The sequence below is a fragment of the Pteropus medius genome, unplaced genomic scaffold (genome assembly GCF_902729225.1).
Source record: "Pteropus medius unplaced genomic scaffold, Ma_sr-lr_union100, whole genome shotgun sequence".
NCBI lineage: Eukaryota > Metazoa > Chordata > Mammalia > Chiroptera > Pteropodidae > Pteropus > Pteropus medius.
The window spans coordinates 3,652,127-3,670,328 of record NW_024342469.1 but is presented as its reverse complement, the minus strand read 5'-3'; the positions used below and the strand labels follow the sequence as shown (position 1 = coordinate 3,670,328).

General features: G+C 59.9%; 1 protein-coding gene across 6 annotated transcripts in view; it reads left to right on the top strand.

Moving 5' to 3' along the window:
• The window catches only part of PRR5 (proline rich 5), a 49,430-nt gene that overhangs the window by 9,916 nt on the left and 21,312 nt on the right, over positions 1 to 18,202 (top strand). The window contains exons 1-2 of one of the 6 annotated variants that reach the window (XM_039863218.1): positions 12,279 to 12,434; positions 13,685 to 13,804. In XM_039863218.1, coding sequence (XP_039719152.1) covers positions 12,385 to 12,434; positions 13,685 to 13,804 — 170 coding nt within the window. In that variant the 5' untranslated portion in view covers positions 12,279 to 12,384. Of the gene's footprint in view, positions 1 to 12,278; positions 12,435 to 13,392; positions 13,805 to 18,202 lie in introns of those variants that run through there. The other 5 variants (XM_039863216.1, XM_039863217.1, XM_039863213.1 and 2 more) reach the window with 5 other exon arrangements.

The window sequence follows — 18,202 nt, the reverse complement described above, 5'->3', positions numbered from 1 at the left end:
ACACACCCCGAGGCTGGCAGCATGGCGCCCACTCTCCTCCCGGCCTTCAGGCCCCCTGCCTGTGGGCCTCACACCCTCCCCACCCTGCATGTCTCACACCCCCAGCCTCCAATGCCCTTCGGCTTCATTCCAAGTCCAGCTCCTGGGGTTCTGGGCGGTGTCGGGCCTGTGCCAGAGGGACATCCTGTCTGTCTGAGCACCAGCCCTGGCCTTCCATCCAGGGGACAGGTCTGAGGTCAGCAGGTGCATCGGGGCAAATTGCGCGGGAGTAAGGGGAAATTAAGGGGCCCGAGAGGCACGTCTTGCCTTTGCCCTGACCTGTGCTGTCCCCTCCAGGACCCCTCCCCATGGACTGTTGTGACATTACACCTGGACGGTACCCATAGCTGCTGAGCACAGGGCTGGCCCCTGGGCATCTCCCTGCTAGTGTCCTCGTCACTGCTGCTGGTCAGTGCTCTCCCTGTCCCTCTGGTCTGTTCCCCACCCCGGCCCTCCAGGCCCGAACAAAATGTCACTGCCGCTGGAGGCTCTTCAGAACAACCCCGACGCAGTCCGTGTCCTTCTCAGGAGCCCTGGAACCGCCCCGCCTCCCCCCACCCATTGCCTCCTCCCTCACTGCCTCCCATGGGGACACGTGGCAGCCGCTGGGGACAGGCTCTGGCACGCAGTAGGTGCTCGCAGTCACTAATGACTTGATGGCGGAGGCAGGAGTGACGGTGGGAGGTACGTGGCCTCCGAGTCGTGGCCTCCGGGTCAGAGCTGGCCCAGATCTCAGCCCCTCCACGAACCTGCCGCGCAGCGAGACAGGTCAGTTCCCTCCTCTGGGCTCGGTCTCCTCATCCTGGGAACTCTGACCGGTAGGGCTGCCCCTGGAGGGAGGGCGTCGGTGTGCCCAGCACCCAGTAGGACCTTAGCCTTTGCTGCTTTCCCCCAGTCATTAGCACAGCCGTGCCCGTGGCGGGTCCCAGCATGACCTCAGTCTTCCCGTCTATAAAATGGACAGCTGGACTAGATGAACTCCAGGGGCCTTTGGGCCTGGCTTCCTGTGGGTGACAGTGCGGTGGGGAGGGCCTGGGAACAAGGTCACCCCGCATCCGTCCTTAGGAGGCCCCCACTCACTTCCTCCTGCTTTCGCGATGTTGAAACGGAAAGAGGTCCAGGTGGTTTTCGTTAAATGCCCTTTCTTAGCCCTTTCGGTTCCCAAACTCAAACGAAGTTTATGGACAAAGGAAGCACAGGGACCCTGCCGCAGTGTGGAAGGAGGGCCGGCGGTCTCGGGGACCTGGGGGAAGTACCCCTCCCCCCCCCACACCTGGGAGGGGGATCCCCCCAGTCTCCTCGCTAGCCCAGCCCTCCCGCCCCAGGGAGCTGAGTCTGAGGGCTGCTGCTAGTCTGCCACGCGGGCCGCCGGGGGAAGCACCCCGTTTGATGCTCCGCTGCTCTGCTGGCCCCCACCCCACCTCTCGCAGCTTCATCGGCCCTGCCCCGAAAGCAGGATGGCGACGCCCGCCTCCGAGGGTGTTGCGGTAGCGTGATTGTCGTGTGCGTACGTTCTTCAGGTTTGGGCTTGGCTCTTAGAAAATGCTCACGGTGTAATACCTGTGCTCGTGTTATTGCTTTAATCGCTATCGACATGTATCTGGATTTTTAAAAAGTACCAGGAGGTTCACTACATGTTTGAGAAATGGGCTGATTTTTGACCCTGAGCTTCCTAGCAAGAAGAGCAAAGAGGGAAAGAGGATCCCTCACTAGATTCATCATGCCCATGAGATGAAAACACAGCTTTTCCCCGTTGTGAGGCCCAAGGGACGGTCCCCCTAAGAGCCCTCATAAAGGGTCCCCGTGCGATGTGCTGAGTGGCATCCTTAGTGCTCCTGTGGTCCGGCTTGATCCAAGGACCCAGGGTCTGGAGCAGAGTCCTCAGGCTCTCCTGACTGCTGGGGACGGGAGGGGGCGTCCTCAGGGATCTACAGGCGGGGCCCAGTGAGATGACTGAAGTTTCACATGTTACCTGCAAAATCCATGAGTTCACCTCGCTCTGTACTAGAGCCATGCGGGTCTAACTACAAGAGTAATTAAACCTGCTTTCTGTCCTCCACGCCAAATGTTTGGGTACCACAGATGCTCCACGCAGACGGTCCAGCGGTGCCCACTCCTCAGCTTTACCCCAGCCCCTTGCAGAGAAGCCCCCGAAAGCCATACTCCTCTCCCTGAGCAAAGACACACTCACATGCCGACCCTGTCAGAGGTTCCCAGATCCTGAAAAACTCCAGGGCCCCCGGGCCCCCAGCTTTTCGAGCTGTGGTCCAGGGCCGAGAGGAACTGCGTATCTCCTGGACCGTGCTCATGAATATGACTCCAGCTGGGCTTTCGTCAGGCGTGGAGCAGCAGAAAGTTCCAGTTTATTGCGAAGTGAGTCTGTTCCAGGTGTGGGACAGGAGTGGACTTCTGTGCCTAGCACCCTCCCAGACACACCCAGGCCCTTGAGTTGGACTTTTACACAGACTGGGGGACACCAAGGGAGGACGGGGAAGTCAACACGGAGACTGCAGACACTCCCTCCTCCCTGCTCCCGTCCCCCCTCACACCTCCGTAGGTCCCCAGTAAGCTGGTGCCACCACAACCTACGCCCCGGACACCGGCTTCCTAAAAGGCATCTGGCTTTTTGACATCTATCGATGTAAGAATGTCCAAACCCGTAGAGAATTTTAATAAAAGTTTGTGTGAAACGGAGGCACGATCTCAACAGACTGAAAAGCATGCTTCCTAGAAATGATGGCTTGCAGCTGCTTTTCTGCAGGTGGCATTCAGGCGGGGTCGGGATTACAGGAGGGTCGAGGAGATTTCATGCTCCCTGGAGGGTCCTCACCTTTAGCAGGAGGGATCTGAAAAGCGGCATTTCAAAGAGGCCGTAAGCTACCTGCAGAAAGGACGGGCGGGGCTTGCTCAGGGCGAAGCCAAACCTTTTACTACAGAAGGTCTAGGCCTGGGGCGGGGCTGCTGGCCGTGACCTGCCCAGTTAGGAATTTATGATCGGACCGCCCTGCGAGGTTCCTTCCCATGGAACACCTTTTCCGTCCTCACGTCTTGTTCTAGTCTCGTTTTCTGTCCTGTCTTCGATGACGTCAAGCAAATTCATTTTGCAGCCTCATTCCAATAGTTTCTTGGCGGAAGCTCTTGGGGATTTCATCCTGACATTTGTAGCGTTTGCCCCCCGCTCTCTCACGGTGGCCTGTTTCCTCGTGTGGTGTGTAGTTTGAGACCTTGAGTTTATTTCCAGCCGGGCTTTTTCTGTGGAGACCCAGGAGGCCTGGCTTGTGGGCCTGCCTCCCCCTGCCCTGCTCCCCGCCCCCAGACTGGGACCACTTTTATGTTGTTATTTAGGCTTTTTCCATCAAGAAGGTCATGTACGCTCCGACCAAACCCCATGTGCTGGGGACTCCAAGGAGACTTGCATGCTTTTTCCACCTGAGTCCCAAACGCAAGTGGACACAGGCAAGTCTTCATGTCATCTGTCTTTGGCAGCGGGCAGACCTTCCTCTCGGCCACCCATTACTGGGGTGCAGCCCCTCAAGACCCCGGCTTCGTGTGACGAGCTCAGTTGCATCCTCCCTTCCGTCTTGCTTGCTCAGGGTCTCATCTCCAGGCTGCTGGGTTTCACCTCTCTGTCTCGACACCCCTCTCCCTACCCTCCAAGGCTGCCGCTCCTTCTTACTGCCAAGCTTTCAGCTCTCACGTTTTCCCGCGACAACTACTATACTACTTAGAATACAATTCGTAGAGTGAGATCCTTAAGAATATAGACTCTGGAGCCAGACGGCCTGGGCTTGAACCCCAGCTCCGCCAGCACGGGACGTGCTCCGTTTCTTCGTCTGTGAAATGGGGATTGCTGTGTCAACGTAAGAAACAGCCAAACCCGTCGAGAACGTTTGTAAGAGTTTATTCGAGTTACACTGACGACCGTGCTGGGGAGCAAGGTCTCATGCTCCCGAGAGGGACGGATTTACAGTTTCTTTGATACGTTTGGAATCAAGGAGGGGACACAAGGAAGATGACAGGAAAGTGGGACACAGTCAGGTCCAGGATAGTTTAGAAGAGTGTGTGCTCTCTTGAGAGTGGTCGAGTCTTCTAGGGGTCGAGAAAAGAGGCGTTTCAAAGGTATGTTAACTTAGATGCAGAAACGATGGACAGGGCTTGCTTAAGGCAAAGAAAACCGTTCCGAGACTACCCATGACCTGCCCAATTGGGAATGTACGATCGGATCGCCCTGCGAGGTTGCCGTCAGTTAGATTACAGAGCCACAGCTACAAGGGACAGAGGGCCTGGTATATTAAGGCACTGAGAATGTCACTCTGTCTGTATTATTGCACATTTCAGGCATGATACTGGCCTTCGTACAATCAACATTACCTCTGTTATAACTATAGCGATGATATTATCTTAGTAATAATATTAATAGTAAGTCTGGCCCCTGGTGACTTTCCTCACTTCCTTACAAGCTCAGTTATGCTTTTGGAAGATCTTTGTAATGTTTCTTCCTGGCGTTTCTAGAAGATATTTCAGAAGGAGCTTTTCCCCCGTGCAGTTCTCTAAATCGTCCGCCTCTAAGTGGTCAGTGCAAACGAATCATGACTCTCCCCGTGGATGACGGCTCCGTGGCCAGCAGCACCCGCAGAGCCTGCTACGTTCCTATCTCTAGTTCTCCTGCTAAACTGCAGGCCATCTGGAAGTCCAGGGGAATCCAGCTCGGCCACCTGCCAGCTCAGTGACTCCTCTTCCCATCTGAGCGGATCCCCTCTCCCGGTCACAGCGGGATCCTCCTTCCCGGTCCCTCAAGGCCAGGCGTGACTTGGGAATTCCTGTTGGATCTTTGTAAGATAATGCGGTCTGTCACACCTACCTGACATCTGGTTAATCAGGCTGGTAGACAGTTCTGGCACAATCTACACCAAGTAGAGTGGACCGAGTCTCTAAATGACCTCACCGCAAGTGAGATCGGGTCTTGTGGCCAAAGGAGCCTCTCGTATTTCTGGATCATGAAGGAGGTCGTTCAGAGCGGGACGGAGACTGGACTCGACTCCAACAAGGACACATGGAGAGTCACGGCCAAGGGACAGCAGGGTTCGTGGGTAGGAAAGTACTAAGAGGAAACGTCCGGGCTTGGGGGAGTCTCACGAGATCAATGCTACAGAATTCTCGCTGTAGGCGGGCCAGGGGATAGGAGACCAGGGGTGGGAAGTTTTTCTAGACTGATCCAGCAAGATTCTTGCTCAATCTGGATTCTACGAGGAGGAAGGAGGAAGCCCAAGGTCGGGCCTCCTCCAGCAGGGGACTTCGGGGAGCTTGAAGAGAGTTAGGTCAAGATGCTTTTCGTTGTCACGGTCCCTGGGGCGGGAGCACCCAGTCTGACGGGGGAGGCGGGCCCAGCCCTGACATCCTAACGTAAGGCAGATGGAGGATGACCTGGGATTGTCGGCCGAGTTGCTGTCAAGAGGAGGGAGCACTGCAGCGCGGGGGTGGGGGCCTGGGACCCCCGGGAAGCCCGGCGCCGAGTGGGGCCAGCTGGTGATAATGGCCGCGCACGTGCCAGGCCCCTTCTCAGCATTTCATAGTCATGAACACATGTACAGCCTTGGGGTCAGTAGACAGGAAAGCGTCATGACTGTGGGGGTTCAGAACGAGTCACCCCAAGACGGGCCTCGGATGTGCCCTTCCCCCCAACTACCTAGAAGAATTCGAAGTCTCGCTCATAATAAGAGATTATCAGAGGTTACCTTTTTTTGACCCACCTGTATGGCAGGGCAAACTACGAATTGCTGAATGAGTGTTTTTCTCCTGTGATGACCCTCTAAAGCCCCCAGGCGCCTCGCTTCATCCCCAGCTCAGGAGTCTTATACGCCGTGTTCCTTCTCTGTCTCTGAACCTCTCGTGCCCGCGGGGTCCCTCCTCTACACGAGGTTCCCATACACGCGTGAGTAGAATCCGGGTTATTTTCTCTTGCTTCTCTGTCTCATGGCTATTTGACGATTAGACCAGTGACAGGAACCGGGAGGGTAGAGGGTAGTTTCTTCCTCCTCCATATTTTCATTTTTCAGATGGGGAAACTGAGGCACAGTTAAACAGTTCAGCAGCCTAAGTGGTCAGCTCCGAACTGTGGAAGCCACAGTCCGACCCTGGCCGTCCGCTCCACGGCCCACGCCCTGATCACGACCCTCCCGCCTCTTGCGGTTGGAGGGAGGGGAGGAAGGTGGCTTGGGCAGAGGGCAGAGCCTGGGTAGAGGCCCGGAGTGGGGAGCAGGCTGCGAGTCTAGAGAACAAGCCGCAGCTTTGTCTTCTGCTCGTGGGGGAGGGGAAGGAAGGGGCCGGAGGGGCTGAGTGGGAGAAGCGGAAGGAACGGAAGTCTGTGCCCAGACTGCAGAGGGTCTTGGACACTCAGCTCGCAAGCTGGGAGTTCATCCTGCAGGCAGAGGGGACCTCGCCTGAAGCTTCGGAGCAGGCGGTGCGGGTCCCACGCGGGGGGCCGAGTGACTGCTGGCAGCAAGGTGCAGTCCAGCCTGCTGCGGGCTCAGGCCGGGAGGCCCGTCTGGGGAGGGGGCGGCAGTGGAGGGGTAGGACACGTGCTTGCTGGCCATGCTGGGAGGATGACAGAGCAGCAGCAGCGGCCCGGGCTTCGGGTGGCAAAGCCCCGGCCTCCTCCAGGTGAATGCACTCTGTCCACAGCCCACCTGGAATGGGACCCCAGCATCCACTCGCCCTGCCCCTCACCAGCCTGTGACATGAGGATCTAGGACCTCAGCATCCGCCTTGGTGGGGACATGTGGGCCAGGCCGGCTGGGATAGGTTCTCGCTAGGGGTCCCCGTCATGACCCATGCAGACAGGGGCCCCCCTTCCTGTCTAGAGAACCTCAGCAGTAGTTTTTCCTTCCTTCGGTCCCTCCCTTCGTGGGCTCCAAAGCGCGATTCTGCAAAAGTGGGGTGGGGGGGTGGCAAGTGGAACGCCCCCCTGGGTGGGCACCTTTCACCATGAGCAATGACCTGACACCACCTCCCCACTGGGCAACCGGGGCAATATTTATAAAGTCAACAAAGCTGGCCAAGTTGTCATACCTCCGTGTCCTTACCGGGCTGGCACTGAGTCTGGCCGGATGAGGAATCCCTGCCTCGCAGGCCACTCGGGAGAGTAGTGAGGTGGTGAGTGAGTGAAGAAGCACTTCCTTAGGCCCCGCGTCCCCGCCAAGCCCTCCCCGTTACCTCGGGCTCCCCTCCTGGGGCTTTTCCTTATCAGAGTATGTTCTGATATCTGGAGTAGTAAGTAGTCCTTCCTTCCAAGGATTCTTCTAAGAAAAGGCTGCTGGCCAAGAAGGTGCCTTGTGGAGAATACAAAGCTGGACGGAAGTCAAGCCGAGTCTGTCCAGCTCTGCCCTGTGTGGCCTCAGTCGACACGTCTGTGCAGTGGGGGTGACCGTGGGGCCTGCCTCACAGGGCTGCTGCCGATGTTCAGGGCAGGATCTGCATTTGCAGCCCCGGCCCCTGTGGGCACAGCGCTGCACGCTCAGCTCAGAGGCCAGGGCTGCCATGCCTTCAGCAGAAGTCGCCTGCTCCCTCCCCATCTCCCGGGGTCCATGCGTTCCTATTGGAGAAGGCTGGAGCAGGGGAACGAGGGTGTGTCCAGTTTGCAGGCCACTGAGGCTGGACCTTGCCCCATCTGGACGTGTGGGTCAAAGCCCAAGCCTGGGGAGAGCCGGCCCCGGCCCTGTTTGAGGAGGGATGACGTGCCCGGGGATTCGGGCTGCGAACTGGGTGGCTCGCAGCAGAAATTTGCTTCTCGTGGTTCTGGGGGCTGGAAGTCTCAAATCAAGATGTCGGCAGCGCCAGGAATCCTTCCTGTCTCTTCCAGCTGCGGCGCTGCTGGCATATCCTTGGCTTGTGCGCATCCCCCATTTCTGCCTCCCCCCCCGGCAGGGGCACGGTCAGCCTCCCCTTCTGCCTCTCTGTATGTCCATGCGGCTTTCCTGAAGGCATCAGTCATTGAATTTAGGTGGTCTCATCTCAACTTGACGACATCTGCAAAGATCCTGTGTTGGAATGAGATCACATTCACAGGTCTGGGGGGTGAGGACTTCAACACGTCTTTTGGGGGGCCGTCTGAACAGCCTAGGACTCAGCCCAGCAGGCAGATTGCTTTCTCTGTGTCCAGCTCAGTGTGTGGTGCTGGACCGGGCAGGCGGGGGTCATTCTCTGAACAAGGGGCTGGACGGGACGGGCACCTGGGTGGTGGTAGCCTAGCTCTCCCCACCCTACACCTCCCTGCCAGTGTTACCTCTGTCCACGATGTTGATTAAAGAAGAGAAATGGCAGCCACTGTTTATTCGGGGCCTGCTCTGTGCTGGGTCCCCGGCAGACACACACCGTCCTCATTAGTGTGGGAGGTTGTCACGGGCGCCGACGCTGAAGCCCGTCGGCCTGGGTTTGAATCCTGGCCCGGCCATGTGACCTTGGACCTGTCACTTCACCTTTCAGGTCCCCAGCTGGCTCACCTGTAAACTGGGATGATGGGGAGGAGCTGTAGAATTGCTATGGACATTGAGGGTGGATGCGGCAACCCACCCAGTTTGGGTGCTCCTCACGCTTAATCCCAGTCGATGCTGGAGTCCCCGAGCGTGACATGGGCTCACCTGATGTCGGCAGCCCCAACTCGGCAATCTGTCTGCTGTGTGACCACAATAGCCAGCAGTTACTAGCCTTCGGCGTGCTCCCCACGACTACGTGAATTGTCTCGTCCCACCTCACCCCGACATGGGGCCGGTGTGTCACCATCCTTGTCCATCCCAGAGAAAGGATGGGATGGCTCCCTGTGCCCGACACACTGCTGAGCCCCTCCCTGGGTGTCTGGGACCCCGGGACGCAGAGCCCCTGACCCAGGGCTCCCCAGTCCACAGGACTTTCCCAGTCAGATTTGGGGGAGCACCCCATGCCTCACCACCAGGGGGCAGAAGTGCCCCTTGAAGCCAGCAGTGTCTGGGATGGGCAGGGCGGAGGTCAGCGCCAGCGATAGCAAAAGCTGGTGGCTGGCTCTCTCTCTCCGGCTCAGCTGGCCCGGCTCCAGCTTCCGCTGTGCCACCTGCTGACTCCGACTTTGTGCATGTGCCGTGGCTCCCAAGCCTCAGTTCCTCTGTCCGTAACCCCCGCCTGCGAGGACCAAATGAGGCAGGACTAAAGTGGCTGCCCCCCTGCCCTGCCTCTAAGCTGCTCGCCTGGCCTCCTCCCCACTGGGCCTCCTGGGGGTGGACTAACCGTCCCCACCCTCCTTAGCATACGGGTTGGGGGGCCACAGAGCTGGTGAACTCATCCAGGTGGACCAGAAGCCCCAAGCCCTGGCTTCCAGAGCCTCGCTGACTGTAGTCATGCTGTCCGTCTATGAAGTGAGAGGCTGAGCCAGGTTCAGGGGTTTGCAGAGTCCAGGGTACCACAAGCTCCCCACCCCCCAACCCCGGAGATGCTCTGTGGCTGTTCCCAGGCAGACTTTGACTCAAAGACCCTGATCCCAGGGTCTTTCTGCAAATTATCGCCCATCTCAGTACTGTGCCAGTGCAGATGAAACCTCTGGGCCAGCCCCCTGGCACGGCCACTCCGCACAGATCGAAGACACTGTCTCTGGCCACAGCTACAGGAAGCATATGGCCTTTAGGCTTTACCAGCCCTCATGTCCCCCACCCCTCAAAGTCATCTATGGCAACTGTGGGGTGAAGGTGGGGGCCCCAATCCTGGACTTCATCCATCTTACAGATGGGCAAATTGAGGCCCTAGAGATCACTCGACTTGACAGCAGGGCTGGGTGAACCCCAGTTCTGGCTCCCTCTCCCATCAGAAGGACAAGCTCTGCAGATATCAGGGTCCCCCTTGCCAACTAGGGTCCCGGACCAGCTCCTGACACCCTGCTGGCAGAGGCGGGGAGAGTTTGGAATGAAGCTGGGGTCCTGGGGGAGGAGAGGACATGGTTGATGCCCTCAGATCGCCCTGGCAGCTCCGAGGGTGCATGCTGGGTCCCCCTAGCCTCCCATCCCCTTCACTGATTTCCTCCCTTAGTCTCGGGCACAGATGCATGCTCCCCGGGGCCACCGGTCAATACAGTTGTCCACCGCCCTGCCCCTTATCAGGCTGGAAGGCGCCACATGTGAGTGCAGGGCCCACGGGCGCCTGGAGCCCCACGCCTGCCTGCGGGGGCAGCAGCTGAGTGAGAACCATCACGTGGGGCCTCAAGCCCAGGAGGCCCGGTCATCTGATGCTTCCTGGGAAGCCAGAAATCAGGGTTTCCATGTCAGTCTCTTCATGTAGTTCTGTTTTTTGTCCCCACCCCCCACCCCCACCCCCCTGACACACACACACACACACACACACACACACACACACACACACACACACTCACACACACAGTTAGGGGCTGGACTGAGTCTTTGGCACCCAATTGCCCTGCTCTGGGAGGTGATGGCTGTCCTCCTAGCCTCTGTGTCCGATCCCAGCCCTGGGGCTGCTCCCCTGGGTTGTCAACCCGCCCCCACCACCACACCAAGTCCCTTTCTGCCTGTCACCAGCCCTTCAGAGCAGCAGCACCCTCACCTGAGTTCCCACTGCACCTGACCTAAGGCGTTGGATGTGGCTGGATTTTACAGAGGCCTGAGGCCGGGGCTGGGTGGTTACAGCTAATTCCTTAACACTGACCTGGAGCTGGCTTTTAAACCCTTGGGCCATTCCTACCTGCAGAATTTATTGGAGACCACTCCTCCCAGACCTCTGCTGCCCCCCCGCAGCCCCCTTAAACCAATTCCCCTCCAGCTGCCTCTCCTCCCCTCCTCCTGCTTCTCCTCATCTTTCCTGAGTTTCTAATCTTGACCCATCCCACCTCCTCCCCATCCAGCCGGCCCCTCCTGCCAGCTGGGCCCCGTCTGCCCAGCGCTTCCCAGCCCAGTGTGCTGAGCAGACAAAGCCAGCCCTCTCCCCAGAGCCTGCCTCCGCCTGGGGAACCCCCTTTCTCCCTCTCCCACCCAGGCACCCTCTGGGCTTCTCACCAGGGGCAGTTCTGTGGTTCTGTCTCCGCCTGGCCAGTGTGGCACCTTTCACAAAGCGTTTGTGCCAATCTGGTCTAATTTAATCCCTCCCTCCTGTCGGATAGGTGTTTATCCAACCATTCGAACAAAGGCTACTCCGTGCCTACTGTGTGCGGGACGAGGAGACGTAGACATAAGCCAGTCACCACAGTGACAGTGACTGGCTTATGGCATAGGGTGGAAAAGTCCCCGAAAAACCAGAGGGCGACCCCTGAACCTAACCCAAGGTGAAGGCAGTCAAGGAAGGGGAGGCCACTGTCGCTGAAAGATATTCTGGGGCGGGGAAGCGAGGGGACAGGCGGGGAAGGCCCCCTCAAGGATTCCAGGCTCAACTGCATCCTCAGGACAATGGGAACCCACAGCAGCGCCCAGCAAGGATCACTCCAGCCACTGGCGGGAAGAGCGGCTTGTCTAGTGACCCGTATGGCCCTGGGGAGAGCTCAGGAGGCATCTGTTGTCCTGGCCATGGATGCCACCAGCTCTGCCCGGAGAGGTGACAGTGAAGGTGAAGGGAGCAGAATCAGTAGACGATTCTAAAGGGGCAAGAAAAACACCAGGGGCTTGACGAGGTAAGGGTGACGGTGGGGGGGACCTGCCAGGTCACGCGGGTCTCAGCCTCGGGGATGGCGGCTCTGGGAGCCAAAGGTCGCCACACCCTCGATTTCGATCTCAGGGTCAAGGAGTTTGTTGGTCATGACTCCGCCTCCCTAGGACAAGGGTAATGTCTGGCACATAGTAAGTGCGCAGGAAACGCTGGTTGATTCGAACTGGACAGTGTCTGCTCACGAGGCTCTCGCAGACCTTAGCTGGGACTCTCCTGGGTCCTTGGCTCCTCCGCTGGGCCTTGGCGACCCCATCCACTGCCTCCTTCATGCTGCGGTGCAGGTTCCTGCCTCTGAGGGGGTGTGATAATGCCACCCCGCACTGAGTCAGACTGAGTTAACTGGCGGGCAGCTGTGTCCCACCCTCACCCCATGGTGTGGAACCTCTTTCTCAGGGGGCAGGTGCTTGGTTCCGCCACCAAGGGTGGAGTGTAAGGGGCATGCACTCTGGGATAGGTGACTCATTGGTCCCTGGGCCACAGTTTGTACCATACAGTGTGGGTGCGGGGGGGCCCTCTGAGCACCCTCCTCATGCCGAAGTTCTAGGATCAGCCCCTCCTCTGCCCACAGTGATTCACACAGGAAGCATTTATGGGAAAACATGGATGGGGCTGGGGCTCCGCTGACACCTGGACTTGCTCAGCACAGGCAAAGCTTCGGGAGAGGCCCGAGGTGGGATGAGGACAGCACTGCTGTCTTGCTGTCTGATGGAGGGGACGAGAAGCGGGTGAGCCCTGTGGGAACCCCGGAAGCTGGGGGCGCGGGAGTTTGTGCTATGTGCTCGGGAGGCCTGGGTTGGGCCCAGCTTTGCCATTTGTTGACTGTATGACATTGGACAACTTATTTCACCCTCTGAGCCTCAGTTTCAACCTGTCTCCCCAGCTGGGAAATGGGAACAATTCTGACCCCGCAGAGGGAGACAAGCCTGAGAGCAAGCACCGAAAATGAAAGTGCTGTGAAGTGTGCGGGCGCTCCCTTCACGGGGGTCGCTCTTCACCAGCCACGCGGTCTTAGGGGACCCACCTGCTTTTACCATCCCAGAGACCTGGGGTGGGGCAGCTGGGGGGGTGGGGCGTAGCAAGGCTTTACTGGTCTCTGCCCTGGGGAGGCCACTCCTGATTCCCCAACTCCCCAACCTGGAACTCCTGCAGGCTAAAGGAGAGCAATTAGAGTCCCCAGAGTGGGGCGGGGTCCTGGCTTGAGGCACCCCAGGGTGCTGAAGGCTTCCACGCAGTCTTCATGAGAACCACAGGGAGGTCCGTGTCCACGAGGCGGCATCTCGAGGGATCTGTGTGAACACAGCCTTTGTGGGGAGGGATGGGGAGGAGGGAGTGACTTTGGTTGAGGCACTGAGGAGCGGGGGACTTCTTGGGGGGCACAGGGGTCGCCGAGCATCGTATGGGTGTGTCCGCTGTGGCCGCGAGGGCGCTTGAGGTTGAGTCGTGTGTACCGTGTATGTTGGTTTCCTGTGGGCACGTGTGGCCCTCAGAAGAGCGGAGCAGGTCAAGGGCGCGATCGGGAAAGGGCCGACCCAGGGGGATTTGAGGCGCGGACCAGCCTCGCCCCCAGCTCATGGCCCCGCCCTCGGCCCCGCCTCCGCGCGCGCCCGCCCTCTTTCCCGCTCCGCCCCCGGGCTCAGTCCCCGCCCCTGCCTCCCGGCCCCGCCCCTGGCCCCGCCCCCGGCCTCTGTTTGCGCCGGGTCTGAGCTGCCCGCCGCGCTCCTGGAGCCCCACGCTGCCGCCGCTAGGAGCAATGATTAACCTGGAGGGCCGGCGGGTGCCGGGCCCCGGGCGGAGGCGTGGGGCCGGGGCGGGACCCTGGAGGGCCGTTCGGCTTCCTGCTCTCGCCCAAGTTTCCTCGTAGAGGGCGCAGCGCCGGCCGGGGCCCGCGGCGCGGCGCGGTGTGGCGCAGGGCGCGGCGCCGGGCGCGCGTGGGCGCGGAGCCGGGCTCCGGGGTCACCATGAGGACTCTCCGCAGGTTGAAGTTCATGAGTTCGCCCAGCCTCAGTGACCTGGGCAAGAGAGAGCCGGCCGCCGCCGCCGCGGACGAGCGGGGCACGCAGCAGCGCCGGGCCTGCGCCAACGCCACCTGGAACAGGTAAGGCCGCGCCCTCCGGGCCCGCCCGCGAGCCGCGGGCCTCGGAGCCGGGCGAGGGGGAGCCCTCGAGCCGGGCCGCGGGCGGGGGCCGGCCCCCGGCGCGGAGGAGTGCCGTGGGCACTGCGGCACTTCACAGTTTGCAGAGAACTTGCTCCGCCAGAGTTGTGCGGGCCGGGAGGGAAGTTCAGTGCAACGTGTTTCTAGAACGAAGCGACGAAACCGCGGATCCGGGGCTGGTCCCGGAGCGCCCGGCCGGTGGGCGGCGGGGCGGGCGGGGGCCCGCGTGCCCGTCTCCCACCCGGGGTCTTCCCACGGCTCGGCTCCTGTGCTCATGGCAACCTGGGAGGTAACAGAGCAGGAAATATTTTTCCCATTTCGCAGATGAGCCTCCGTGGCGCAGTCGGTGCGTTGCCGCTGCGCTTCCTGTCTGCGTTAAGGTCCCTTTGACTGGGGTTGGGCGGGTGGTTTTCCCTTGAGCGGCCCCCTGTCCTCCCAGCTGTCAGCAGGGGTGCAGCAGCTGCCCCGCATTCCTTAGACGACCCTCCCCCGGGGCCGTTCCCAGACAGGCAGGGGCGTGGGAAGCCTCCCCAGCCCCTCCCGCCCCCCAGCTTTGTTTGAAGAGCAAGGCTGGGATCCGGAAAAGAGACGGTTTGTTTAGTGGGATTCTCCAGCGTGTCCGCTCATGGGCCCTTTTCAAAAATAGATTATTTCCACCAAAAGGAAGAGGGGAGGGGAAGAGAGAGTGAAGCTGGCTGTTCAAGGGTGGCTGGGGATGCCGTCCCCCCACCACGCACACCTGGCACGGAACTCTTGCCAGATGCTCCACGGTCTGCGTCTCGGCCACACTTCATGAGCACTGGGTGGGCGGGGACTGCCAGCCTGAGATCCACCTCTGTGCACCAGGCAGGGCACCGCCATCCAGTCACCCACGTGCTTATCTTCTGCCTGCTACCAGGCTGCAAAGTGCTTGAGGGCTGGGACGTGGCCGCCTCAGTTTCCCTGTCGGTGGGCATGCACATTCCTCCTCACAGGACCCATGCGGGGACCGTGAAAGGACTCTGTCCGGGGAATCTCGTCCACCACGTGACTGCACACTGTCTTAAAAGTCGTTTTCTCTTGTCCCAGAATCAAGTTAGAAGCAGGCTTCCTCCCCGTGTCTCTGCTGAGGTTTAGTGGAAGGCGCCAGACAGACTTAGTTCAAATCCCAGTTCTGCCTCTTCTCTGCTGTGTGGCCTCGAGGAAGTCGCTTAACCTCTCTGGTCCTCCAGTTCCTATCCCACAAATGGGCTAATGAGAATGCCTACCTCACAGGGCCGGTGTAGGGATTAAATGTGAAGATGGGTATTAAAGCCCTCAGTGCAGTGCCTGGCATGTGGTGGGTCCTCGGTGACTTATAACTGAAGACACAACTCATGTCGGGCTGGGACTGTGGGGCTGGGGTGTGGGAGAGCTCCTCAGGAGTCTGCTGGTTCCTGAGCTTTCACAGACTGCAGCTTTGTGAGCGCCCCCTTCCCACCAGCTGGAATCTTCTGTGTGGTCAGCCCCCCTGGGGGTCCCCAGATAGAGGTGGGGGCACCCTGGAGCCAGCCGAGGGAGGTGCCTGTAGGGAGCAGCCATCTGGGTCCCTCAACCACTTTTAAAGGAACTTTAGAACCTCAGTGCTGTTCTGCCCCTAGGCCTGGCAGGCTGCAGGGGACCGTCCCCTCCCCAGAGCCAGCACCTAAAGGCTCCCAGTCCCCACTCCTGCGTGCTGGCACCCTTCATGTCCCTCAGCTTGTTTCCACCCTCATAGCCCAGGGAGGGAGATATTACTACCACCCCGGTTTAGAGGTGCTGAGGGGACACAGCCCCAGGAGACCTGCTCACATAGGAGCAGGCCCTCTGCTCTCCTGGCAGGGGAGGGACTGAGCCGGGTCCCTGAGCGAGAACCGCGGGGCTGCACAGTCTGCGGCCGGTCCTGCCTTGCTGAGCTGATTCTTCGTTTTGAGTCCAAGTTGCACCCCCTTTTACCTGTGGGACCGCAGCAGTGTCCTGGGGCTGCTGCAATACCGCCACAGACCAAGTGGCTGAACAGGAAAACTTGATTCTCTCACAGTACTAGAGGCCAAAAGTCCAAAATCAAGGTGTCGGCAGGGCCATGCCCCCTCCGGAGGCTCCAGGGGAGGGTCCTTCCTGCTTCTTCAGCTCCTGGTGGATCCTTGACTGGTGGCCGTGTCTCTCCATTCTCTGTCGAGGTCTCCACATGGCCTTCTCTTCTGTGTCCAAACCGCCCTCCCCTCTCCCTCATAGAGATGCCAGTCATTGGATGCAGGGTCCACCCTACATCCAGGGTGACTTCGTTTCAAGATCCTTAACTGATTACATCTGCACAGACCCTGTGTCCAGTGAGATCCAAAGTTTCCGGTGGACGTGAATGTCTAGGGGACACTGTTCGACCCTCTGCAGTGACACCGGGCACATCCCCTCAGTCCCCCGTGCCTCTGCTTCCTCATCTGAACGTGGGGAGAAAACACACATCTCACCCTTGTGAGGATGGAATCCATGGACTCACTGAGCCATTCATTCATTCATTCACTCATTCACTCACTCACTCACTCACTCACTCACTCACTCACTCAGCAGCACTGCGCAGGGCCCGGGGCAGAGAGTCAGCAGCCTTCTGGAGCTTAGAGTGGCTGGAGGGAGTCAGGACACAAACAAGGACACAAGTGACCCCATGAGGTCTTTGCGGGTTGGATTTAGTCTGGGAAGATGAACCTGGTGACATTCGAGTACTGCCCACCCGCGGCCAGCGACCCGTGGTCCATCCTTCCCCCACGAATGTTGATTCTATTGCTGTGCAGGAAACGGTTGCCTGGCTGGTGGATGCCAGGCCGGCCACCAGGGTCCCCCGCGGACGGCAGACTGTGACTGTCAGAGTCTTTTCCTCAGCACCGTTATGGGGCGGTTTCTCCCCTGTGCCAAGCCTTGTGCTGGGGCTGCAGAGAGGCCGGGGGGTTAGAAGGCTCACACCCCCACCTGGAGTCCTTTATCCCCTCCCTCCTCAAGGGCCTGCCACATGTCCCCCGGTCCCCCCAGGCAGCCCCAGTGAGCGCCTCGCTGGATCTCGACCCCTGTGTGTGCGGGGCCTCTAGCTCCGTGAAGGTCATGTTCTGAGATGAGGGGGCAGCTGTAGGATGGGAAGGACCACCCCAAAGCCCAGCATGAGTCCCCTCCAGGTGCGTTTGGGTACATGGAGCCTACTCCTCGTCGGGACCGCAACGGCCCGAATGCTTGAGGTTCGAAGGGTCTGGCACCCACCCCGCCTTCCAGATGTCATAGTGGAGGCCCCACATAGCCTGTGCGCCCACGTGGTGCGTGTGACACGTGTCACTCACTCCCCACAAACCCGCCTCCAAGGCTGGGAGGGTCGTCTTTAGCGTATGGAGTCTGGGGTCTGAAGCCACTGCCCAGGGACACATGTGAGTTCCTCTCCCTCTGGGGCCGGGCACCCTGGCTGTTGGGGGTGAGAGTCTGGAGGCCGGAGCCCACCCCCCTGGTCCGCACTCTCCTGACGGGCTGGTCAGACCCCCACAGAGTGCTCCACACTCAGATCTCACAGAGATCCTGAGCGGCCATGAGCACCTGGCCCCCAGACAGCGGCACGCCCACCCCGACCGGGCCCGGACTCCACTGGGTCCCCACGGGCACCCTCAGGCTCCTCTCATCCCCAGAACAACTCGGGAGGGGCACTCACAACCCCATCCTGCAGACGAGGCTCTGAGGGGCCAGAGGAGGTTGGTCTAGAGTGGGGTTGGAGGCCGGCGGGGGCCTCTCCCCCAGCAACCCCAACTCCTTGCTCTGGGCCAGGCCCTGTGTCCGGAGCTCCCTGGCCCTCTGAAGCAGTCTGCGTGTGGTCAGCAGAGTGATGGCCCCCAAAGATACCCACACCCCAATTCCCTGGAACCTGTGACTGCGTTACCTTAGAAGACTAAGAGACTTTTCCGATTGACGAGGCTAAGGAGCTTCGGCTGGGGAGGGTATCCAGGCAGCCCAGTGCCGTCACAGGGGTTTTTATGCCAGGGAGACAGGGTGCTCAGTCAGAGGGGGAGATGCGAGGATGGAGGGGGACCCTGAGCCAAGGACAGCGGGTGCCTCTAGAAGCTGGTGAGGGCCAGGAAACCGATTCTCCCGGGAGCCTCCAGAGGAGCCAGCCCATTGACACCTCGATTTCAGCCCCGACACCGATTCAGAACTTCAGCCTTCAGAACTATAAGAAAACAACTTCGGCTGCTTCCAGCCGCTAGGCTCGTGGTCTTCTGTTCCAGCGGCCACAGGACACACTACACTGGGCGTCCCTCCCCCCCCACCCGTGCCTGGGCCACTGCTCTCCCACCCGCAGCATCCAGAACCCGGCCT